At 32.5% G+C, this 27,830-nt stretch overlaps 3 protein-coding genes across 3 annotated transcripts in view; 1 reads left to right on the forward strand and 2 right to left on the reverse strand.

Moving 5' to 3' along the window:
* Positions 1-17,834, reverse strand: part of LOC131843955 (SH2 domain-containing protein 4B-like) — a 73,075-nt gene extending 55,241 nt beyond the window's left edge. The window contains exon 1 of the mRNA XM_059192740.1: positions 17,672-17,834. The gene's annotated coding sequence lies outside the window, so the exon portion shown is untranslated. The remainder of the gene's footprint in view (positions 1-17,671) is intronic.
* Positions 17,835-19,425: 1,591 nt separating this feature from the next.
* On the forward strand, positions 19,426-22,669 carry LOC131843915 (glyoxylate reductase/hydroxypyruvate reductase). The gene is made up of 3 exons (XM_059192698.1): positions 19,426-19,937; positions 20,521-20,782; positions 21,460-22,669. The coding sequence occupies exons 1-3, from the start codon at positions 19,795-19,797 to the stop codon at positions 22,093-22,095; spliced, it is 1,041 nt and encodes a 346-aa protein (XP_059048681.1). The 5' UTR covers positions 19,426-19,794; the 3' UTR covers positions 22,096-22,669.
* Positions 22,670-22,696: 27 nt separating this feature from the next.
* LOC131843931 (thioredoxin domain-containing protein 15) lies at positions 22,697-23,815 on the reverse strand. Its single transcript, XM_059192717.1, has 2 exons — positions 23,767-23,815; positions 22,697-23,692 (listed from the first exon to the last, which is right to left on the reverse strand). The coding sequence occupies exons 1-2, from the start codon at positions 23,813-23,815 to the stop codon at positions 22,863-22,865; spliced, it is 879 nt and encodes a 292-aa protein (XP_059048700.1). The 3' UTR covers positions 22,697-22,862.
* Positions 23,816-27,830: the final 4,015 nt, after the last annotated feature.

A 27,830-nucleotide genomic window follows, 5' to 3' on the forward strand; every position in this document is an offset into this window, starting at 1 on the left:
ATTAAATATATGATGTCTACCTAAAAATCTTTTTTTTTAATAATTATATTTACCAGTATAATGAGAATACCTACAGTCCCTTCGTTCACAACCGGCTTTCTTGAAACAGAACTATTTTCATATGATAGCATACAAGCACTCCAAATTTAAAACCACTTTACAAATCAAATCTATTCAAATTTTATTGAATTCTCATTAACACTCTGTGTGGGGTAAAATCAGTTTGATGTTCAACTGTGAAAAATCGGCGCTTGTGCACAGGGCGGTCTAGGACGAGAGATTGCCCTGTATGCAGCGCAATGTGATTTGGAGGACCCTAAATCTCTATCTAGGAACCTCCCAATCACCACACTATTAGTGGCGTGTGTAGTAATCCATATTATAAAATATAAAATTAATTTCTCTGTGCTTTGTTCTTTTATAGGTCTCTTTACAAGTTGTATTTATTATATTTGTGTACATTTTTAATTCTATTATCATATTTGTAGATATATTTTGACAAAAGATAGCAAATTACGATATGTACATAATCGATCACAGCCATGTTATTTAATATCTAATCCGAACATACTATTATTTAACGTGTAAGTGCACTTTCTCCGAGGTTATCAATAAGAATTACAATTCACAGGAACAGGTTGGTAGAGTTTTCACATGATTAGCTTCTACACGTTGTTCATGTGGTCATAAAGGTAGCGTTTATAAACATTATTTCGAAAAAAAATTTCTTAAATTTGAAATTTTTCTCATGAAATATTACAAAAACTTATATATGCAGACAGTTTTGTAAAACCAAGGATCCATTCCAGGAGAAATTCCAAGAAACCTCTTTTTATAATATTAATTCGTTATTTAATTTCTCATTTATTATATTTTTAGAGAATTACAGTTAAGGTTTTACGGTATTATTAGCGTCTAGTTTGCTTACAAGAAACAAGAAGTCGAACTTTCTGGCTAAAATCGACAAAATTATGCCTATCTAAAAGAAAAGGTTTTACAAATCCATCATAGCATTTAAAAACATTGTTATGAAACAAGCGAGCTAAATAAAAAGGTTACCAGTTTCACGAACCAATTGAAATATCAAAAAACAGTGACACGTGATCGGAGAAAGGATCGTCCGGATCTAGATTTCTTTATCGGGGAATTTTTTCTTCTAAACCTACACTTTGGATGGTGTTTGGGTAATGTTTGGGAGTAATACCAGATAGTTTTCTGGCAACACTGGTCGCAACATAACCTATAATTAAAGTGAGATTAATACACAATGTGCCGGCGTACGTCCGCTGATTCTATGGCCACATTGCACTTGATAAATGATAGTCATCGTTGATGTCGGATCATAATGCTCTTTTTTTATCTGTAACTTTCTGTAACGTTAAAAACTGCTATTGATGTTATTTAATAGCGGTGTTACGAAACTGTTTATATATAAAAAGATTGTATGAAAGTCTATGGTTTCGAATACATTTAGCACCTTGAGAAAAAAGCTGAAAACACAATGACGTTCTAAACACATAATGTGTGTACATAAACAGTGAGGATTTCAATCTAAAAAAATAAAGGCCCACTAAAATTACCACTAGTATTTATTAAATAGATATTATGTGGACTTTTAAGAAATTTATCGATAGGATAGTTCAGATAGGTTTCGCCAGGATATAGGCTCTTTTAATTTAAAAGTTGGCTGTATGTTATTTTAATATAGATATACAAACGCATTGTAATAAGTATCCGGATAAAACCTGAGCGCGTTACCATTTTTTATAAATCAACATGTCTCAACCCAGGTGAGTTATACCTGCACAACATTATAGAGAGCGTGGACTGTAGGATGCTGGTAAAATATTAAAAAACAGTTTTTGTATACGAAATTTGTTATATCAACAACAAAAACATCATTATAAAACTAGGTACTTTGTTTTAACATGTTTTTGCTATTATGAATCCGTGTTATTTTTCTCTTTTCAAAAACGGGCATCTTTAGCTAAGGCTAAGGACATCAGGATAGACAGCCTGAAACCAGGTCAGTCCCGCCACAATCAGGACGATTAAATCTGTATTATACAGTAAACATGTACAACATTTATTTAAAAAGAATACAAGTTGAGTTTTTTGTCAGTTCTTCTCAAACTGATGATAGATTTGACATATCATGAGAATCTATAATAGAAATTTATTTATAAAGATATTTATTAACTTTTAATGTACATATATGTACGTTATGTATACATGAAAAACGGCGAAATGAGTGGGACGCGTCGGCGTCGTGACGCAAGCGCACTTTCGCCGCAAACAATGCACGCCGAACTTACAATGCAGTTTTTGTTCGTTCACTAAATGCACTTCGACACGAAATATTTAGTATGCGGCATAGTCTTATGACTGAAACAAGTATCAGTGGTATCGATTTTTTTTTATTCTACGATAGTGGCAAACAAGCAGGCGGCCCATCTGATGTTAAACGGTTACCTATGGACGCCTGGGACACCACCACTTACACATTGCCAGTATTTGGAACAATACATACAGTTTTAGGACAATTAGTAAGAAACATGCATGACATGTATGGGTAATGCAAAAAGGGAGGTGTTATAAGTTAGACGTGTCAGAGCGTCTGTAATTAGTAACTTCATACCTAAAAGACCGATTATGATGCATTTTTTTGTTTAAAGGCTTATATAATAAAGAAATCTTATTGTCAATAACACGAACATCTTGTTATCATGTGACGCCTAGATCATTGCCGTGCCGTGTAATTTTACTATATTTTTTATGTTTACAATTTAATTTAATTGCGTCGACGGGCCTGTTTGTTCATTTATCCTATTCAGACTCGTCAACAAGACCCCACGGCCACTTCTCGTCACATGAGCGCAATAAACATGACGCGGACATCAATGTCTATTTATTAAACTCACATGTTCTAATCACTTATAATAAAACTCTTATTGGATGATTGGTTGCGTAGAGTAAACATTTCCATAAAGTCAATCAGGGTTGTCTAGCGGTTTAGCACACCGCCTTACTTCCGATAGTCACGGGTTTGATTCCTCGCACGATTTGTATTCACGATTATAATTGTTTGTAATGATCTGAGTATTCTATGTATATTATATATATGTATTTAGAAAAAAAAATTAAGTATAGCACAAGCTCTGGCGCTGATGGCGCTGTATTTTATTTGGTAGATATTCAAGTTACATATAAAGTACTATTTTCTTAGTATTTCCTTTCATAATTCACTATCCTATGTATAGTGTCCCTCCAGCGTACGCCATTCCATCGTCTGAACTGATTTAGGAAATTCTTTTACTAATATAAAATTACGTTATTTGTGAGTATCCTAAGCTATATAACACCACGTTACGATCAACAACTCTACAACAACACCAATCTTAACATATTATAAAATGAAGTCGCTTCCTATGTATAATATATTCGCTTAGATCTTTTAAACTACGCAACGGATTTTAATGCAGTTTTTATCAATAAATAGAGTGTTTCAAGAGGAAGGTTTATATATATACCTGTACCCGAGACTTCGTCCGCGTGGATTATAACTTTATTTTCTAAAATAATAGTAGCCTAATTTACTCCTCATTACATCAGCTACCTGCCAAACCCGTCAAAATCGGTCTAGCCATTTCAGAGATTAGCCGGAACAAATAGATAGTCAAAAATTGTAAAAAAAAATATTTATTATTATATTATATATATATTATAAACGGTTATTTCAATATTACAAACAGTCACTCCAATTTTATTAAGTATAGATTAGTTTATAGTACCCGTGCGAAGCCGAGACCGGTAGCTAGTATCATACTACAATATACATACCTTGTAATTCAAATTCAAAATATTTTTATTTATTTACTACTATTTGCCTACTACAGACTCTTATGATATGTCAAATCCACCGTCAGTTCGGAATAATTTCGAGATGAGAATAACTGACAAGAAACTCAGCTCGTATTCTTTTCAAATAAATGTTGTACATGTTTACAATAATACAGATTCATTTAAATTCAAATTTGGGAGAATAGAGTGACCAATGTACCTTGTGTCTTGTAATAAAGATTTTCTATATTTAGTTACCTTCTGTGTGGTCAGTTATGTGACAAAACGAGATTATGTTACCACTTGCCGTAACCAGTTAGCTGAACACTGATTTAATTACTTTGGAATGCCTTTGTGTTGAACTAATTCGAGTTAATGAGCTGATGGGAAACTAATTTCAACTTCGTTATATTTCAACGTTTTTCAACACACACATATATGTTTACTACTAATTGACGCGCGCGGATTCGTTTGCGCCACATTTTCCTAGTTTTTGGCAATACCTTTTATTTTGAAGCTCTGCTGCCTATGGTCGTAGCGTAATGTTATATAGCCTTCGGCGAAAAATGGCTATCCAACACTAAAACAATTTTCAAAATCGGTTCAGTAGATCCAAAGATCTCCTTATAATATTATTATATTTTACTTCTTGGCTTCATTCTTAGCGATTTATGTTAACAAATTGTAGCAACATCTCCAGCTGTCGTCAGCCTTGCATGATATTTAGAATAAATAAAAATCATATTTGAGGGTACATCATCTCTCCCCTAGTCTACCTCTGTGCAAACGCTGTGAATATTGTTCATTCAACATAACCATGCTGAATCATTCGCACGTCTTAAAAAAGTCTATCGTATATTCGGTAAATTTTTTGCTTTACTTGACGGTCATCCTCTTTTTATGTAATAGGATATACAAGCTTAAGGCTCTCTTAATGGAAAGTGGTAACCGTCGACTATATACATGAACAGCACTATGGACATCACATCGTAATGTGATGCCCATAATACCTTGGCCAAGGCTCATGCCTTGCCATTCCTGAGAACTAAGATGTCATGTGTCTATATCCAGTAATTTCACTTCTTTATCTCGCCCTTTAACTTGCAAAATATGTGTGAGAACTTACCAAAAAAAAGTATTCATTTAAATAACATAATTAATCATGAAATCAATGGAAGCCAAAAGGATTTATTACAATAAAATTATATCTACCTAGTTAATAATCACTAATTAGGACACCTTATCTATACATAGATAGACAATAAATAACACTTCCCACTATTATTATAACAATGCTATCATATTACACCGATATATACCGAAGTTCAATACGGTTACCAAACTTAGTGACCTAAATACACAATTTCAGAGTGGTATGCTAATAAAATATTATCGGATATGATTATCTTGATTCTAGATATTATGTGACATTGAATAGGTGGAGGGGATTGTTACTAATGGGGACAAGTAACCCCATTACTGTATCATGTAAGGTTTCTTAAGGGTCAGCAACGCGCACGTGACCTACCTGGTGTTTCAGCCGTCCATAGGCTACGGTAACCCTTTACCATCAGATGATCCGTATGCTTGTTTGCCATCTACGTGGTATAAAAAAAATTACGTTAGATCGACTTTCGAGCGAAAACGATAGTGTTATACACTATCGTTTACGATTTTTTCCCGCCAAATCCTTCCAGGGTGGCCAAACTAATTCTCATTCTGTCATCCTCCACTGGTGCCTCCCCAGCATATGCCACTACTGTCAGTATGCGTGCACAATCATCCGGAGAAGCTGTAACGGCCAGCTTTGGCTAACAGCATTAGAGTAGTCCGAAAAAAAGATACAACAGTTCCATAAGAAAAAACTATTAGCCAGTATGGGATGATATTTCACTTACTTTGTACGTTATATTTAAACTGCATAAGTAGTAACTAAATTTCTGTTCACAAAAGTTATATGCTTCTGTATTATAAATCTTTTACTGCTTATAACATGAATTAATTCGCATATGTGTAATATAAAATACCGACATTTTGATATCAGAACTTTCTTATTGTTTTTAGGAAATAGTTTTTTATTAATGACCACTCGACCCCTCTATTCTATTCTATATTCAAAAGATATTGATAATTTAAAGTCTAAATTTCATTCATCCATTTTTGGTGATTCATTTTTCATCCATTTCATATGATGGAAACTCACTATTGGTATCTAATTAAAACATTGCAGAATAATCATAAAGCGGTGATAAATATGCTTTTGAAATAACATACCAATACGACGCAATTTGTACTTAGTCATGACGTCAATGTTCCATAATTGGCGTAAATATTAACGGCTGCTGACTGCTAAATATATTATTGTCTTGTTTATGGTCTGTCTATGGTTCAACTCTGTAAAACAAAATAGTATATGGGAAGATCCATATTGATTAACAGAATGTCTACTTTAACTCTCAAAACTTACTAGATTTCTCATTGTCATATATAAATTTGATATAGGTATAAATAATTAGCAAATGTTGAATTCATAGTAAAAACTATTAATTATATTATCTGTGCTGGTACTAAAGGCATGCATATCATTTATAATAAATTGCTTTGCAGTTTCCAAAAGTGAATAGATTGTTTATATACAGCAAATCTTCTGTTTTCAAATTCAAAAGCATTACAACACTCTCGCGTCACTTACATACAACAAAATATGTTTTGTATGAAACTATGTGCAAATATTTGTTTAAGAATAATATTTCAATATCAAGTGATTGCATAGATTGCATTTAGGCTGCTACTTCATTAAAGTAGTGCGTAATCTTAAAACGTTATGTTTATTTGTTCAGTGCGTTACTAATATAGGACATTTTAGCTAAATATACATTTTTTTTTAAGTTTTACGAAATATACCCAATAATACCCAAGTTTTTTTAATTAAAGAGGCAAAGTTCTTAGTATATAATAATAATAATAATAACCCAGTACAATTTACACAGCGCCATCTAGTCCCATTGTAAGCAGAGCATGTTTTATGTATGCTAGACAACTGATATAAATACGTAGGCATTTTTTTATACCGATATGATTGTTTGTATTACCGCTACAATCAATACTACATGAATACAAATGTTCGCACCGTGCGAGAAATCGAACCCGCGACCATTGGAAGAAAAGCGGTGTGCTAAACCACTAGACCATCGAGGCCGCCTATCATTTAAGTCTATATAGACTTATTCTTCTTTGTTCTTTGTCCTGATTGTCCATGATTCCTCAAGACTGAGGGTCGTGACCAGCAGGAATGTTTCTTCCAACCAAAGAAGCATTCCTGGTAGTCTTGTATAAAGACTTATACTAAATAAAAATTTGCGATATGTGTCAAAATCGCGGCCAAGCGGAAGCGGCGAGTGAATACAATATAATAACACCAACATAATAGGCTGTGTCCAATTAGAGCGGGTGTACGCCTCACTGCGCCACCAGTAGATCTTATAGGGCTGTTAGAATTGCACTTGTATTGTTGCAAATATAGATATGACAATTTCCATAAAAAAATATTTCTCGTACATCATAGATAGGTACATAAACATATTACACCGACCCCAAGTAAATGGGATAAGGATGAAGCAGATGATGATGATGATGATGATGCTATATAGGTGATGATGATACATATACTTAAAGGCGGGAATATGATTTTCAGACGTTTCGCTATAAACTAAACACTATCTCTTTCAAGTTAATTATATCTCATTATTTTTTATTCGAATTGTTATTATTTGTTATTTTATTAAAAGCTCATTATTTATATGAAACACTGGCGAAATATCGGCAACTTAATAAAAAGAAATAAAACGTGTTTTTTTTCTATTTTTACGTACAATTATGTCTTTTCAGTTATTTATTTATTAAGATTTGAATTAAATCGATTTAAAAAACCAATATTGCAGAAAGTTTATTACAAAAGGTGGTCTTGACATCAGCTATAGGTTACAATCTATTATAGCCAAGTCTATAAAATATTGTGTTTATAGTAATTTCTATAGTATTCTAAGAAATAAATATACTATTTTGTTTGTGGCAACCCTACTACATGGTGAATTATAAATGCAGATGATCACTGAAATGTTACATCACGGTTTCACTCCAAAATTCAACATTCACCATCGCCCGCACCTAATATGATGACTCTGACCGTCTGATGAATGGCATCGGTCAATCTATATTTGTTATGAATGATTATGGAATGGTGCACCCGCCTACGCCAACAGTATACGCTGGCGGGGCAATGGAGGATGATAAGATATTTAAAATGATAAAGTCTGTTTTAATGCTCTAATCTCTGGAACTACCAGTACAATTCTACAGGAATATTTGGCTATTATGATTTTTGCGTGCACATAGAACATTTGAGTCTCTAAGGGCTATAATGTGATGTTCACATTATAGCTCTTAGAGACTCAAATATTCTATATGCACGCAAAATAGTTCACTTATTTCCAAGAGCCATATTCATAACATTAATAGATTTCAAGACAAACTTGCTGTTCCTAAGTATCGTTTAGAAAAAGTGAATAGGTCTTTTATGGGAACGGGTATAAAAAATTACAATAACATACCAAAGGAACTGGAATTATCTTTAAATAAATTCACAACATCTGTTAAATTATATTTATTGAACAAAACCATCAAATTATTATTTGAAGGACAAACTAGTAGCTAGTTCATGAACGGGATTTTTACTTAATCTTATCTCTATTCATCTCTACCATCTTTGAGTCTTGCCAAGGATAATAATACAAAAAATTTTACGATTTTTAATTTGATTGTACAAAATATAACTTAGAATTAAAATTAAACTGAAAAGTTACAACGTTTCATGGACTTTGTTAGTCATCATCTTAGAAAAAATATTTTTTCTACGGTGACTATCCGAATTTAACCTTTGTATGGAGTCTAAGTTAGTATCATAGCCATGCCATGGCGGTATCTGATCGGTTTTTGTCAGTAAACCATACGACAAAGGAAATTACTGCGTAATTGACAATAGCAAATTAAATAGCAAATAAGGACCTTGGTACAGACCTTCTATTGGAAACACGCATCGGTGCACACTACCGGCCCTGTACGTTACATACTACATTTAAACGCAATCGATTTTGAACCTTAAAAACTTATGCCATGAAGGAACAATTTAAAATTACAAAAGTGTTTATTCATTAAAATTGCGTGTTCCAATATTTCAGCTGCGGTATCCTTATGGTAGTGTCATGATCATGACAATGCTTTATTTATTCTTCTTTCTTATGTACATATTTATTTTATTTATACTCTTTATGGTACCAGAAACACAGAAAATAATTATAATACTAAGTTTACATACTCACTCAAACAACAACTCATACAAAAGGCGGTCTTATCGCTACGCAATCTCTTCCAGAATACCTTTGGGTAGAGAAAGTAGCATAAAGATAAGAAAAGGGTAGATAGCGCACGTAATGAACAAATTATGTATATATGTAAAAAAATAACAACATAGACATACATATACCTACTAATAGTGCACGCAGATCTTTAGAAAGAATGAAGTAAAAGGGACCATGAGAAAAAAGGACAATAAAAACTTAAAGGGAAAGAATATATGATAATTTCACTGCCATATGTCTCTTAGCCATAACACATAGTACATTAAAATAATAAAGAACAAGCAAACCGTAACTTATCGGGCCGTAATGTTGTTTTCCATTCAAATTACATAAAAACAAATGTGAAGACTCTATGTACAGAATTAGATGTACTATTTCACATCAAAATTAGATTGAAATTAGACTGAAAACTAGATTACATTCATACCGACCACAAGTGGGACTATCTTAAACAAAAGTATAGGATCAGTAGCAGTAAGCAACGTGCTTCCTTAAGGTTTTATCTATAGATGCATTTCTAAATAAATAATACAATTCCCACGTTACAATTATGCGTTCCGTTTCACTTGAACGCTTGAACATCGGCTTATCTGTTACGGTACTGTACAACGGAACTGTTAGCCGGACCGGACTGGGATACTTTGTGCGTGTAATGTTACGCTATAAACTATATATATACCTTCTTACTGGTTTTTTTTATTAAGGGATTTGGGTTATCATTCGGTTATTTAGACCTGTAGCATTGCGACCTACATAGATCTTTTCTGCTCGCCCTGATTTAGAATAGAATAGAAATAATCCTAATCAAATAAAGTTGATATAAGAACTTTAGAATTCTATTGTATCACTCATTCAGATTGCAATCTCATAACAAGAAGAATCAACTAGAAACTTACGTGTTGCTCTTTTAAATAGATGTTGTTCTAAGTAAATACACATTATCAACAAAGGTTAGGCATACGACAATCAACATAGAAACCGCATAGCACTCAATATTTGTGCAGTCAGACAATATTGTTAGCACTATGATTTTTAAGTTTTGATTTTTTCTACAGAAAGAGTTCACTCCAAAATTCGTTTTGTCATTTCGCTGTGAATAGGTAACAAACATCCTGACAGATCCGCTTTCAAATTTATTATATTAAAATATGGATTTTGATTCTTGAAGAAGTATATTCTGATACAATTAACTTATTAATGACGTATCTTTCTCAGCAAACTTGATAAAAAGTGAAGCAGTTCTTCAGTTCTATGCAAATAACGGACATAAATAGATAGACTGTAAACACAATTACAATCAAACTTACTTTAAAAAACCGGCATTTACATACCATATCCGGCACTGAACAGTAAAAATTGAGAGCGTTATAATTATCACAAACGTTATCATAAAAAATACATAAATTTAAATACAACTAAACCGTATGAGACAGAAACAGAGTTGTGACTGGAGCGGAATCACTGCACAATATAAAGAAACAGAAATAATTTTACGTGTACACATTTGCAAGTAGAGCTCGCAAGGCAGTCGAAAGTAGGTAATATATAGAAAAAGATTATGAAAATAATATTAATATTTATAAAAAGAATGATGGACAATCTGTCAGCAACAATAATACCAACATAATCGCCTAACAAATTTATTACGGTAGAAATTAACGGAGTCTGGTCCGAGTTGATTGCGTAAGATCACTTTCATTGTTGATCCTTGTGACAGTTGCGAAACTGGTTTGGGTGGTTTTTCTACAAGTATGCTAATTTAAAATGCTTTGTCTCACTTTATCAGAACAATAAATATAAACATAAGTTTTTCTTATAATAATCTGGTTTTATTACGGAGTAATAATTGTTGTAACAACTTAGACGACTTCGTAAGTAACCTGCACGGTAACTTTTTATAGAATAGAGATCAAATTGAAAACTCAGCAAGTAAGCGCCATTTAGTATTATACTATCAAGATAAAGATACTTATTATTTGCACAATTGTTCGTTAATTTGATTTTCCTATGTTTATTTATTAATTATTTTGTATCCCGCAGTACAGAGTGCCTTGTGGCAAATGCCTTTAGATAATTCCTATCAGTGTACTCTATTTTGGGCTACCCTTCTCCAGTCTTGCTGTGAGACTTCATTATTTTTGATTTTTATTTCAATTGAGTTCATAATTCGATCTATTTATTATTACTGTTTTTCCATATCTATATAAATAAATAAAATACAAGTGACTGTTTGTAGTTTGAAATTAATTACTTTTCACTAATTGCATATGAAAATATATACGTGCCTTACATAATACGATTTTGATTTTTTTTGCCTCTCTATTTGTTTTTTATCTGAGACGACTGGACCGATTTTCACGGAACTTTCAGTTGCAAATAGTTAATGTTATAAGGGATAACTTAGACTACTTTTATTTAAAAAACGATATTTAGTTTACTTAACATAAATATTCCACGCAGTCGAAGTCGTGAAACAGCTATGATAGTTAGAAATAAAAATAGTTTTTAAAGTGATCTCACGAGTATCTATTAGAATAATTATTTTTACAAGTACAAAGCTAATTACTTGTGCCTACCTACTTAGATAAATTCTGATTTTATGCGTAGTTAACATTAATAATAATTGTTTTACTAGTTATTTACAGAGAGCCAATTAAACTGGTTGATCGAATAGATTGATTGACACAAGCCTACACTGCACCTACATTCTTTATAAATATACAATCTTTTACGAATCCTAGTTTAACTGTGATTAAGTTACTAAAATCATGTTTGTATGAAGGATTTGTATAATTAATATAAATTTTCCACATGTCTTCTTGAGAATATTATTCAGTTTAATGAATACATCTAGCACATTCTTTTGGTCCACCTTTACGACGTATCTGTTCTAATCTGATTTAGATAAACCACAATGAATCTATAAAATGTTTAAAAGTAATGACATTATTTGCAGTCTATTGCATGTATAAGTAAACGCTGACTATCTTAAAAATTAACTCACTAACGAAGCTAATAATGTAAGTGTTTATTTAAAACATTTCGATTTCACTCGGCGGCAGTGCCGCTGCAGTGGCTGCGTGCCCGCCACCTCGCAGTCTCGGACCGCGCCTTAAAAAGTTGTAAATTAAAAAGTTGACTCGTTTCGTTGTTGCTAATGCAGAGGTAAATCGTGCATTTCCCGCTGTCGCGTCGTTGCTAAATATCTTCACTGCACTTTCGTGTGCGAATCTTCTAATTACTCAGTAGAAAGTCACCGCTGCGTTTTTTCATCAGACGATTTGCGGAGCCAACAACGGCAGCGGAACGATTTTTGTGCGTTACTTTATTATTATTACGTTTAGATTCCGCACTAACAAGATGAAAGTCTGATCACACTTTTAATGAATTCCGTTTGCATTCCTGAGGACGCGGACGGGAGAGGGACGCATATAGTTGTTGCTAACCGAAAGTTTATTGGCTCACTGAGTTTATATAACTAATTAATTAAAAAAATATTTTTATTTCACTAAACATATAATTGTCGGTGAAAATAATTCTGCTTGGTGATATTAAATAAATGTACAATTGGCCGTCGTTAAAAACATTATTCAGACTCTGTACTCTTACGAAACTTGCGTGTTTTCAAACGACACTCTTCTCTAGATATATTTACCATAAAGATTGATACTTCTTGTTATCTTAGGTCCCCTTGTTTCTGCTATGCTTAAACTAAACCATGGATTTTGATGCGGGTTTATCTGTCATTTGCACAAATACGTATATGTAGTATATTTACAGAGAGTTGTAGTAGAATATATCGTAATATGAAGGGTAAAAAATAGGTAACTAGAAATCTATTAGTCAATTAACAATAACAATATTTTTTTTTCATAGACTATTTTGTTTAAAAATCACAGATGACATATGAAAATCTATAAAATAACTTAATAAATAAACTACCGTAGTCAATAGAGTTAACACGAGTGCCTTGTTTGTAGTAATCTGTATTTTTTAAAATTATATTTTGCTTTAGTCAATAGCTAATAACAATTTCTATATCAGAAAAAGTCTTTTAATATTTTTGAGTTTACCAAATATAATTGAAATATAATCATCCCGCCATTGATATAGCAAAATTTATCTAATTCGATTAATATTATACATGCAAATTATTAGTATGGACGGATATTTGTTACTCTTTCACGCAAAAAGAAATGAAAAGATTTTCATGAAACTTTACAGTAATATAGCTTATACATCAAAATAACACATAGGTTATAAGTATCAAGCGCGAGAAGCCGCAGGCGCAGTTAGTCTAATATATATTTAATGTAGTAATACCCTCTCTATCGTATTTCAAATACAATTAAGTAAATTACCCGGGTATTCATTATAAAGATTATCTATATAAACATGGCCCGTTGTAATGTTGTTTAATTTTCTAACACTGACAATGTTTCGTAACGGCAGCCTTGATAACTAACTAATTACGCTAACGCATTTTTTTTCAGTTTTAGTGCATTAAATGCATGTAATGAACACTTTCACAATATACTTACTGCGTAATACTATGTTGATATTGTTGTAAATGTTTACCGAAGTAAAACAATTAATTCGAAAGATTCTCAAGCTAGGATATAATCTATACAAATATTATAACAACCTCGGTGGTGTAGTGGTTTGATACACCGCATTAATGCCGAATCCGTGACGGGTTCGAGTCAGTATTAACATTTGTATTCACAGTATGAACGAGGATAATAATTGTTATATGAATGTGGATGGTTATGATTGTGTTGTATTAGCGAAAACATATTACGCCGACCACAAATAAATGTTGTTTATGTATATTTTGCAGGTATATATAAAAAAAATGTATCTAAATATTTTTAATAGTTGACTAAAACCTAGGACTAGATTGCGCATTAATTAACAACAATTATTTCTATGGGGTACCCCTATAAAACTATCCCATGGAAATAATCGTTGTTAATTGCTGGTTAATTCACTACGACGGACTAATAATAATATATTATCTACGGATAAGTCGCACAGCGCCATTTAGTCCCATGCTAAGTAGAGCTTGTGTTATGTCTACTAGAAAACTGATAGAAATACATAGATACATTTACATAAAATATACACTCATATAGAAACACCTAACTAACACAAACAATCATACTCATGGATATAATGTTTGAACCAGGCGAGGAATCGAACCCATGACTAGGCATAAGGCGATGTGTTAAATCGGTAGACTATCGAGGCCACCAAATATTTAAATTAGATTCATCCTAATCTTATCACCTACCACTGGTGGCACCTGCATTTTAGCGAATTGAACATTCCATTGTCATAGATTAAATGGACCAACATTTGACAAAAAAAAAACAATAAACACATGGTTTGCTGTAGCTCAGCTAATAAGCATTAAAATAGAGCACGGATGTACCTACGGCACGTAGTTTTTTTTTTATTCTTTTATAATAAAGGTTGACCTTGAGCGATCTAACCTTCTAAACTCAAGGGTAGAGCTCTAATAAATAATTCCTCGTAGACTACGCTAAAAATCTTAATACATTATCCACAACTGAACTGATGTGGTTTAGTTGAATATTTAGCAAACCATATTGTTATTTAGTTAAATTGGTATCTTTAATTGAGCGGGGCACGAAGCGCGGAGCGATCTTAAGGATCAGATTCGCACTCTTTGTTACGATACTCCTCCGAAACGGCTTGACTTAAGGTCGACCTTCAGGCCTCCATCGTTTAGCACTAAAAAATTCTGTTCGGTCAAATTTTTAAAAAGAAACGCGCTCCGCTCTACATCTGATCTTTTTTTATCAAATTTTATTTTGAGGTGTTATTTTCAAACATGTGACCTGGTGTGTAAACAACACACCGTTAACAAAACTAGTTTACAGTACACGTTACAAAAGATGTATTATGTATTATCTTGTTTAGGGAAAAAAGGAGATTGTTAGTAATGTGGACTTACCCCATTGCTAGCAATGTACTATGTCAGGTTGATCTCCACGCTATTCCCCCTGGAAACCATCTTGAAAAATTCCTGGTGAATTTGTCATGACGGGCTAACTGACCTGACCATCTCAATACTATATTTATTTCACTCATCTTATCATCCTCCATTGGTGCCCCGCCAGTGTAACCGGATGCACCATTCTATTATCATCCATAACAAAAAACAAAGTTGTGTTATCAGGGTCCTCACATTGGTTTACTCAACTTTCTGCCACTTAGTTCCCTAGTGTTAATTTTAATTGTTATACATATTATACTCCTTTTCCTTTAAATGTTGTGATTTATATGGTAAGTGTGCACAAATAAATTATTATTAATATTATTATTTATTTCAGAATAGCTGTTACACGCGACTTCGTCTTTTCAAATAAAATATAGTCTTTATCCGTCATCGTGACACCATCTATGTTAACGCCCAATTCCATTAAAATCTGTTTAACTGTTTAATCATGAAAAGGTGACCATACAGGCACACTCGAATCTATACAAATAAATATGTACTTACACCAAAAAATTAATTTAATTTTTTTTTTCTCTTACAGACTGCTTCTTGTTGCTAATTTCTGAAACAGCTGGATCAATTTTGGCGGGACATTCACACGCAGATAGATAATAAGTTTCAAGGAGTAATTTACGCTATTTTTGTTTTAAAAATTCTATTTATTTTAATTCCACACAAATGAAATCCACGACTTAATAGCTAATTTACAATGTCAGTATGGATATATTTTGTTATGCAAACCGAAGACAATCTGACTACCCACTAGATGCATAGAGGCAAGCGTCTTCGATAATCTATATCGAGTACAGAGCAATGGACATTACAAAATTAATTTGTAATACCCCACAAACTGCCACTGAATCTTGACATGTCTCTCCATACTCTGTCGTTTCACTATCTTATCTGACCCTTTAAACCGCAACACAGCTTATCAGCTTGGCGGCTGAAATATTTATATGAGAATGAAAAAGAGAAAGGAGAGAGGTAAAAATCACTAGCACAATACAACTGAGTATACTAGCCATATCCTAAAACTCTGTGAGTGGGAATGCAGATAAAAAATATAGTATGTGTTAATCTATGAAGGAATTGTTTGTCATGGTTACTTGTGAATCTATTCATAACAATATACCATGTCAGATCTCCACGCGATCCCCCCAGGTATACAACCTTGGTGTTCAATTCTTATGCTACGTTTACATTCAGACGCTTCCCCTGCTACTCGCGCTGCCGGAAATATTGCCGGGCGACAACTGAGCGAGAGGGCTGAATGTAAAAACACGCTGCCACTCGTGCTGCCAGTTCTTTGACTCGCGCACGAAAAACCGACAATCGAGGGAGCGCCGGGCAGCGCCAATGGTATGGGAAGTGTTTCCACTCGTGTTTACACTCTGCCGCTGCTCCCGTGCTCACTTCCCTGCCCGAGTGAATATCGCGATAAGTAAAATGACCTGACTCATTTTATCATCCTCCACTGGTGCCGGCCAGCGTATACCGTTACAGCAGTCGGGTACATCGTTAACATTTTCACGCATAAAAAATACTTATATCTTTTATCTGTGTTCTAAATTTAAGATTCATTTGGATCCGACGGATGGAAGTTATAATGTTTGTTACTCTTTCTCACAAAAACCACTAAACATTATAACAACCATCCATCCTTACAAACTTTCATGATTATAATATTAAATAAATAACTCTGAACAATTAACACAGCGCCATCTAGTACCACAGTAAGCAGAGCTAGTGTTATAGATACTAGACAACTGATATAAATACTTAGACACTTACGTAAAATACACCCAGACCGATACAAACAAACAACTATCATACTCTAGAATACAATTTTTTGCACCGTGCGAGGAATCGAACACGCGACCATCAGAAGGAAAGCTGTGTGGTAAACCGCTACACCACCGAGGCCGTCAATAATATGTTAATTATATTACAGCAATGATTATTTAGATGTTATTAATAATTCCTGTAACACTTGGTCAATGACGTAGGTTGTACGTAGTAATTGATCGCACATTTTTAATATCATTAATAATAACAAATAAATTGATGAAAAACCCGATGAATGTAAATATAAATCACCAAAAGAATGTACAGCCTTGTCTCTAAATTCATGTGTTCCCAGTCCTAAAAACTATATGTGCTTTACTCCTTTGTAAGTCAAGGAAGGTAGGCATATAAATATTATACCTCTCTGACTACTCCGTAAAGGATCTAGTGTGAAAATAGAAGAACTGATAAATAGTAATGAAAAATGACAGCATATTCTTTATTTACAATTATATTTTTGACGATTACACGATTGTTTTCATTTTTAGATCACATGTGTATTTTCATTTAAAGTTGTGATTAGTATTTTAATATTACCTCTTACCTTACAACACTGCATCCAAAAATGTATATTGATATTTAAAACAACACGGCGATATTGATCATTTCACAAAACGCGCCTTTGTCCGATATAAATCAAATTAAAAAGTAACGAAAGCAACCCAACCTGTCGACGAGGCGATGGGTAACCAACTGAATTGTTCTGGTTATGGCTTATGGTTGCCGGTTACCAAGTTTCACTGCTTTGTTTACGTCGGCAAACTTGTTAGACGGTTGGTTATGCCCCACTTATAGGAGATATATAAAACGCTAAAATTATTCAATACTGGATTAAGCTAGTTGCATAACTGTTACTATTATCTATGCGAAATAGATTTCCGTAATGAAAATCATGTCTTTGGTCCCACCGAAGACATGTTTTGGGGTGATAAGTGACTCGATAGTAAAAGTAATAATTATATTAACTGGGACTATCAATGCCATTTAAGGTCGATGTCCATATCCATACGGATCCCCCTAAAAACCACTATTTATAAATTAATTAATTGACCGGACTTACTTTATCTTCGTCCAGTACCCCGACAGCGTATAGATACCATCCACAATCATGCATTATAAAAAAAGCTATTAAGTTGGTGAGAATAATGTGATGTTAAGAAAAAAATTATGAAAAATCGGGCAAGGAATATTTGAACCCACAACTCCTTAAATCGACGTTGCCTCATAAATGTATTTACATAACGAATTACTTGAATAGGATATTTCATAAATTAACCCACGCATTGAACTCTAAGAAAAGAAAATACGTTTCAACTTTTCAAAATATGACAAAAGTTTTCGTAAAATTCGATAAAATCACCTCAGAATTTTATGGTATTCTGCAGACATAAATCTATGTAGATAAAACAGACAGATTTACTGGCACAATTAATAAATTAATGATAATTTATGATATGACAATAGGATCTTTCATTAAATTCAAATTATAAGTAGCGGATTTGATTTATGTGTGTCCTGACACATAAATCAAATTCGCTACTTATGTAACGATTTCAGTTACAACAGCGGTTACGACCTATTAAATATAACAAAGAAAGAAATTAAGATCATTAGAAAATGAAGTTCATAATTTTTTTTTTATTATTTGTTACAGATACATTGTTTAATCTATTTGAATTAATTATGAGTGGTAGCCTTGTATAATTCGCGAACGAAATTAGAACTAGTTCGCGTAGCCTATGGACGTCTGAAACACCAATACCCACTATAGAAGCTATATCTATTGATAAAAAAGCAACTTGCTCGGACTAATCAAGAATGAACAAAATAAAATAAGGAACTAGTTCGCAAGAGATTATGCATAAAAGTAGCTACCAGAGTGTAATAAAATACTAATAATATATATCTCATAAACTAGAAATAATAATCATGATAATTTCTAACAAATAAATTTTAATTTATTTAATACTTTAAGTATAATTATAATTTGTTACAAATGCGCATAGAAATCAAATTTAAAACGGAATTATGTAATTTTTTATTGACACTGGTGTTTTTTGTACCATGGCAATATTATTAACATACTGGGCTGTGTGAAAGGGACGGAGTTCCTTATAAATAAACCTCAAGAGATAATGTTCTTCTATAATTCATTTTTAATCAAAAAAGAACATTAGGTGTATTGTAATAAGGTTAAAATAATTTTTGTATCGTATATTACACTAATAATTCTCTTGCCACTGACAGTCATGTTTGACAATGATAATTTATGACAGTGACAGTTGAGGACAATTGTTATTGTTAATGTCACGAGATTTATGAAAAAACACCAGTATAACTTTATTCTTTATTTTCTATCCTACCACCAAATTATTGGATTGTATTATGTAATTGATAACAACTAGATTTGTTGTAACATGAGCGCACTATCATTCATAAAGTCGACAAAGGGCAAGGTTATCTTGGCTACAGTGGCTGCACTTCACATCACGATCTACGTAGCCAAACCTTCGTATTTCAAAGACGAGAGTAATTCACAAGCATTGGATTCGCGGCCTAAATACATGCCGGATAAATAATTACAGTGACCTTCTAGTTACTTAGTATTTATTTGCAAAAAATAAATAGGAAATTGATTTAGTATAGTATACCTATTATGTTTCTCTAATGGTCTATAAAGGCATTGTACGATTGTCATCGAGGTTAATTTGTAGCCGGAGTTTAACAAGAAAAATGAGTTCAGGAAGACCAGTCGTTTATATTACTCGCAGCGATATGCCAAAATGTGGCGTCGAATTACTAAAGAAAGAGTAAGTTTTGTCATACAATTATTTGATTTACAACTGACTGCCTCTCTGGTGATGGAATCCCTGAAAACAAACTCTGGATTAAAATATATTTTTAAGTTTATTTGTCATGTCACATATTGCATTTTTCCCTCGACACACACCTCTGAATCCCCCAACTAGAATATACAGTTATGAAAGTATATTATTATAGTTACAACATACAAAATACAATATAAATATTTATAGAAGTTGATATACATGTTATACACTGTAGAACAGACTTAATTAACAAGAAAGAGCAAGAAACTCATCTGATTAAAAAAAAAAGAGTAATACAAGTTTTCTAGTTTATGTTGATACAACAACCAACTAATAAAAAACAAAATTAATTAATATTATGAATGAAAATAAATAAATTATTTATTTAAAATTAAAAAATATATCAACATCAGCCCAATGCAGTCTGCTGCTGGACGTAGACCTCTCAAAATGCACTCCACTGGGCACAATCTCATCCAGTTACCACCTGCAACCCTACATATGTTGTCGCTCCACCTATAAGTATTATATGTAAATACAATTGATACATGTTTTTGTTGGCCAGGTGTGATGTAAGGTCATGGCCTAAACCATCACCAGTACCACGAGAAGAATTCCTCAAACAAGTATCAAGTGCAGCTGGCATCTATTGTTCCCTCACTGACAAAATTGACAAAGATATCCTCGACTCCGCAGGACCCAACCTGAAGGTAGTAGCGACTATCTCTGTCGGATACGACCACATTGATGTGCAAGAGTGCAAGAAAAGAGGCATTAAAGTTGGTTACACACCTGATGTACTAACTGATGCTACAGCTGAACTTACAGTAAGTTGATATGATTATACATATATATTTGGCACAATGCACATGAATTCACCTCTGCCACATGATGAACTTGGCATAAACAGTGCCTAGTCTTTTCTCTCCCTGCCCAGGCTAATCTGGTATGAGTCTGCTAGTGCTGCTTTAGAATTGAACTAGAATTGCTTTAGAATTGACGTGAAGATAAATTGTAGTCAGTATGGACATAATGATAGGGAATAATAGAGTAGAGTTTGTACATAGGAAGACAAGGTAACAGATAGTAGACAATATTAATGTATTTATTAGTAATAAGAAAAAAAGAAGACTATAACTTATAACCATATTTGGAAATATGAGATAATATAGGTTAAAATGATAATGATTGCATTAATTACTATATTGTATATGTTTACCAGTTGAAATTTGCTATAAAAATAATAAATTCCTTAATAAATTTGCTTGCTAAGCTTGAAAAAAATACAGTTGTATTTTTACAACTGTATGTTTTTCAAAGCCATATAAAGTATTTATTCTAGTAATTGATTTCTTAATAATTGAGTTAAAGACTAATCAATCAGATTACTTTTTCAATTTTGTAATAAAAATCACATTTATGCCATAATAAAATAATGCTAATTTAGTGAAAGTTTTCTCTGATAACAAATAAAACTATATACTATGCATATGTCTCATTCCAGTTGGCCCTTCTGCTATCAACGTCACGCCGATTACCGGAGGCTCAACACGAAGCAAGAACCGGTGGGTGGGTATCATGGGCACCAACATGGATGACAGGGCCAGGTTTGGCTGGTGCCACTGTCGGTATCGTAGGTTTCGGAAGAATCGGCCAAGCAGTCGCAAGAAGAGTGAAAGCTTTCAATACATCTAGAATTCTTTACTGGAATAGAAGTGTGAGATCAGAAGCCAAAGAAGTCGATGCAATCAAAGTTGATTTTGATGATCTACTAGCTGAAAGTGACTTTGTGATATGTTGTGCAGCATTAGTCCCGGAAACTAAAGAGATATTCAATAAATCAGCATTTGAGAAAATGAAGAATTCAGCTGTATTTGTAAACACCAGCCGTGGTGGTACAGTTGATCAAAATGCTTTGATTGAAGCTCTAAAAAATAATACGATAAGGGCAGCTGGACTGGATGTAACTACCCCTGAACCTTTACCTTTAGACAGTCCATTATTTAAGTTGAAGAACTGTGTTGTACTGCCACACATCGGAAGTGCCTCTATTGAAGCTAGAAACGTAATGAGTGAATTGACAGCTAAGAATATATTAGCTGCTATACAAGGCACTGAAATGCCAGCTGAATTAAAATGAAACTGCCGATATAGGGTAATTCTATATATGTATATAAATATTATTTATATAAGCAATGTTATTATTGAAATGGATACTTAACATATGTATATTGGATTTCTTATAAAAAAAATATATATATTCTTGTTTACATTGTTGTTATTAAATCATTTGTCTATTTTATAATATACAAAGAAATAAATAATAAAAATCCTACTTTACATCCATTACAAATTCAATACATATTGTTCACTCTTAAAATTTTACACTCAACATTTTTCCCATCTGAATTTTATTATTTATCCAATACCAGGAAAGCCAATAAATGAACCTGGCCAGGATAACTTACAACTCTAATATCTACATCAGTAAAAATGTGGTAATATATTTGTTAAAAGTCAGTCTGACTTGATGAAATGAGGAGCTGACAACCTAATTTGAAACTATAGGGGAAATAATATTTCATAAAACTTGCAACAAGCAAATGGCATGTATGATATGTATTATTGAATTTGCAATACCTCTTGTTTTATAATACATTGTCACATTTATTCCTATAGTAACTGAAAAGCATGTAACACACATATATTTCTCATATATGCCTTTGGAATTTAAAATTAAGGTACTTCAACAGTGACTTCAATTTTGCAATTACACAGTAAATAGAATGATCAGCGAAATAAGGATATAATTATAATAATATTATGATAACAGCCTTGTCATAAATATAACTGTTTAATAAATGTAACAAAAACATGCACCTAAAAATAATATTGAATGACATTAGACTAATCATTGTGTTCGTGCTGTGCTTCACTCTCTCTCCAATTGTTCTGCACCATCTCCACAATCATTCTCCACCATTTTGATTGCATAAAGTAATACAAACCACATACTATAATGAACAACCAAGATAATATCAAAAAGTGGTCTGTATCCTTTTCAACAACACTCGATACTGGGCCTTGGAAGTCCTTTGATGTGACGAGTAACCCTTGTGGATGCTTCCCTGTGATGGCATGCACAAATTTGCTGAATGACTGTATGTTATACTCTGTGCCATTGAATTTCCCAACTGGGCGTCCATTGTGGAACATTTTCAGTGTTGGCACACCAACAATCCCATACTGTGCATTAATACCGTAGTACTTCAATGCATCTAAAGCAACCAATCTAACATTAGGGTAAGACCGGGCTAATGCATTGAAGTGTGGGGCCGCGTGAGCGCTAAATGGACACGGTCTTGCATAAAATAATACCAAAACACAATCTGCCTCCATATCCCTACTTGTGATATCTGGTTTTATTTGTAACAACTTGGATAAATATGTGCCATTTATAATTTCAACAGTGGGGTCCAAATGGTCGTCGGACTCATAAATATCTTTACATTTCACAAGCTTCTTTGTTTCATTAGCTGACTGAGTGGTATTCTCTGCTGTGACGTTAGCAGATGTTACATGGTTATAGAAGTTTGTTAAAGTCTTGTTAACATCGGAAACTACGTTGGATAGTAAGGATTCTGACTCGTCAACGTTGGGAACATCGCTGTCGAGATTTGGCGTGTCAGCCAAATGATCTTCATCGACATCGAACTGTTCTGTATATGCAATAACTCCTGAAACATATATTTATATATTATTTCTATATTACCGGTTATAGAAATATTTTTGAGAGTTTATATGTACATACCTAAGATTAATAGAACCTTAATTAATGTGTTGAATGTAAAATTAGACATTTTCATAACATTTCCAACTTAAATTCTAAAATAAATAATGACTTATTATTGATGCGGCTTGACGATTCTTAACACAATAATTTTATATGTAGTCGAAAGCCTTTATTCTGAAACCTAAACCAAACATGTATCAGATTCTAATTTCTCAATTATCACAGTACTACAACTACCGCATTTATTTTTATTATTTGTTTTGCTTGCAATCCTTCTCAATTAAACTGTACTCCGTGCGTTATTGCAAGGTAACAGTGACAGTGACAGCTCAGAAAGACTGAGGTAACAGTCGCAGAAGATAAGCTTCGGTTGCTCAAAGAGAAATACTTATAAGGGATGGCGATGTGAGATTAATTAACCAAAAAAATTACTCTTTCGACCAAGAAAAAGGGATTATTAAATCAATAAGAAACACGATAAAATTTATTCATACTAGATGTTGTAATACGTACGTTAAATTATTTTTTAACATAAAATTATTTATGATTGTTGTAACAATTACTCAAAAAGTCTGTGGCGAATTAACTATTATCGCGCGGCAACACCGTTGCCTAGTTACGACAAACGAATAGAATAACAAGCTTGTCATTCGAGACCGAATCACTTTCTTGTACATACCTATATATTCATTGTAAATATTTCGTAATTATAAATATGTACATAACAACAATCTGGACTCATCATTTCACCTCCTTCTTTCCCGCTGCTGCTACAAGAACACAACATAAACATAAATAATAGCGGTAACAATATAGACGCTAAAAGTCTTTCGTGCTAATACTTATGCCTTATTGCAGTTATATTGATATTGGTAATTATTGTCTTTTTAACATTTTGTAATAATAGTGAAATCGATATCGAATCAATTATAAATTCTGTCATCCATAACATGTTAAGGTCCTCGAAGTATAGAATTACTGATTTAATTTTTTCAGTCAACATATTACTTCTTCAGTCAACATTTGTATAAGCTGCGAATATGACATAGGGTATTAAATTCTACAAATTTTAATAATAATAATAATAACTCTATTTATAACTGATTTTACTACCATAACTACTTACTATTTATAATTTCTTACCACAATCGTTTGTCTACGTTATTTGTAACCCTATCCTTACTAATATTATAAATGCGAAAGTAACTCTGTCTGTCTGTCTGTCTGTCTGTCTGTCTGTCTCGCTTTCACGCCAAAACTACTGAACCGATTTAAATGAAATTTAGTACGCAGATATTAGACGCCGAGGATGGACATAGGCTACTTTTTAATGCGAAAAAAGGGTTGTAAGGGGTTCAAAATGGAAATACAAGGTTATCTTTATGCGGTTGAATCCTTATTCGTTATTTTCATTTTTAACCAATCAACACATCGCGTGCGTTTGCGCCATTCGCCATCTTTTCATTTCACTAGCTAACAACCAATCAACACATCGCGTGCGTTTGCGCCAATAAGGTATCCATCACAGAGAACAAAACCACAGATAACATAATGTAAAACGAAAGATCTTGCCGGAAACATGACGTTGACGTTTAGTGAAAATATTGTTTTTGACACTTTTTTATGATAAAATCGTATATCGTGTGTATGTGTTTTTTCTTTAAACCTGAAATTGGCCGATTGCGAGACAAATTTGGCGATTTTTTTTATCAATTTGTTTTACGGCTCTGGATATAGCCCAACTTAAAGTTTTACAATATAAATTACAAAAATTAAAGTCAATATCCAATGTTAAATAATAATAAAATTTGAAGAAATTGTGATTGTACTGAACAACTTAAAAAGAAAACTTAATAGTTTTTTTTTAAGTTGTTCAGAACAGGGAAACAACATTTGACATTTATTATTATTTACATTTTTTAAAGAATGTTGTGGTGTGGCACTATCCGAAATTAAATTATTTACCCATTTTTGTAGGTTATACAGAAATAATGTGTGGGTGTTTATTTAAAAAGCATTAACACAAAATTAATAAAGTATAGGTATTAATAAATATATGGTTGTTGTATCAAAATAGAATTTTCTTATTTTTCACTAAAATAAAAACTGTCTCTTTTATAAAATAAATGACCTTTTCATTGTGCCATATATTATGGAACTATTTAAATTATTTAGCTGATTGTAAATAACAAAATGTTGGTTTGTAGATTAATACTGCAAAATTATTATTTGTATGGAAACGATAAAAATATATTTTTGTGCTGCGACAAAAACTAATATTATAAATGTGAAAGTAACTCTGTCTGTCTGTCTCGCTTTCACGCCAAAACTACTAAACCGATTTGAATGAAATTTGGTATACAGATAGTCTAGACCCTGAGAACGGACATAGGCTACTTTTTAATGCGAAAAAAGGGTTGTAAGGGGTTAAAAGAGGGGATGAAAGATTGTATGGAAGAATCGTCATTTTTGAAGCTAGAAGCTTGAAACTTATTTTTGAGACTGTTGATTAAATATAAATAAAAATGACATTCAATGTTTGTAAAAAATTACCCTTAAGGGGGTAAAATAAAATAGGGGATGCAAGTTTTTATGTAAATTCGTCATTTTTGAAGCTAGAAGCTTAAACTTATTGTTGAGACTGTTGATTAAATATAAATACATATGACATTCATTGTTTGTAAAAAAATTACCCTTAAGGGGGTAAAATAAAATAGGGGATGCAAGTTTTTATGTAAACACGTCATTTTTGAAGCTAGAAGCTTGAATCTTATTGTTGAGACTGTTGATTAAATATAAATACATTGACATTCATTGTTTGTAAAAAAAATACCCTTAAGGGGGTAAAATAAAATAGGGGATGCAAGTTTTTATGTAAAATCGTCATTTTAGAAGCTAGAAGCTTGAAACTTATTTTTGAGGCTGTTGATTAAATATAAATACATATGACATTCTTTGTTTGTAAAAAAATTACCCTCAAGGGGGTAAAATAAAATAGGGGATGCAAGTTTTTATGTAAACACGTCATTTTTGAAGCTAGAAACTTGAATCTTATTGTTGAGACTGTTGATTAAATATAAATACTTATGACATTCATTGTTTGTAAAAACAAATACCCTTAAGGGGGTAAAATAAAATAGGAGATGCAAGTTTTTATGTAAAATCGTCATTTTTGAAGCTAGAAGCTTGAAACTTATTTTTGAGGCTGTTGATTAAATATAAATAAATATGACATTCATTGTTTGTAAAAAATTACCCTTAAGGGGGTAAAATAAAGTAGGGGATGAAAGTTTTTATGTAAACACGTCATTTTTGAAGCTAGAAGCTTGAATCTTATTGTTGAGACTGTTGATTAAATATAAATACATTGACATTCATTAAGGGGTAAAATAAAATAGGGGATGCAAGTTTTTATGTAAAATCGTCATTTTAGAAGCTAGAAGCTTGAAACTTATTTGTGAGACTGTTGATTAAATATAAATGAATATGTCATTCAAAGTTTGTAAAAAAATTACCCTCAAGGGGGTAAAATAAAATAGGGGATGCAAGTTTTTATGTAAAAACGTCATTTTTGAAGCTAGAAACTTGAATCTTATTGTTGAGACTGTTGATTAAATATAAATACTTATGACATTCATTGTTTGTAAAAACAAATACCCTTAAGGGGGTAAAATAAAATAGGAGATGCAAGTTTTTATGTAAAATCGTCATTTTTGAAGCTAGAAGCTTGAAACTTATTTTTGAGGCTGTTGATTAAATATAAATAAATATGACATTCATTGTTTGTTTTTTAAAATAAAGTAGGGGATGATAGTTATTATGTAAATTCGTAATTTTTGAAACTAGAACGATGAAACTATTTTCATTGGTTCTTTTGGGGTAGATTTTTAAAAACCCCACTAATGTTATAACTGTGAAAGTAACTCTGTTTGTCTTTCTGTCAGTCTTACGCTCCAAAACAAAATAAAAATTTAAATGAAATTTGGTACACAGTTAGTTTACACCCGGACAAAGAATATAGGGTACTTTTGAATGTGAAAAAAGGATTGTAAGGGGGTTGCAATGGTAGGCTGTATGGAAGA

This window comes from Achroia grisella, unplaced genomic scaffold, assembly GCF_030625045.1.
Source record: "Achroia grisella isolate CSIRO2021 unplaced genomic scaffold, CSIRO_AGI_Agris_v1 utg359, whole genome shotgun sequence".
NCBI lineage: Eukaryota > Metazoa > Arthropoda > Insecta > Lepidoptera > Pyralidae > Achroia > Achroia grisella.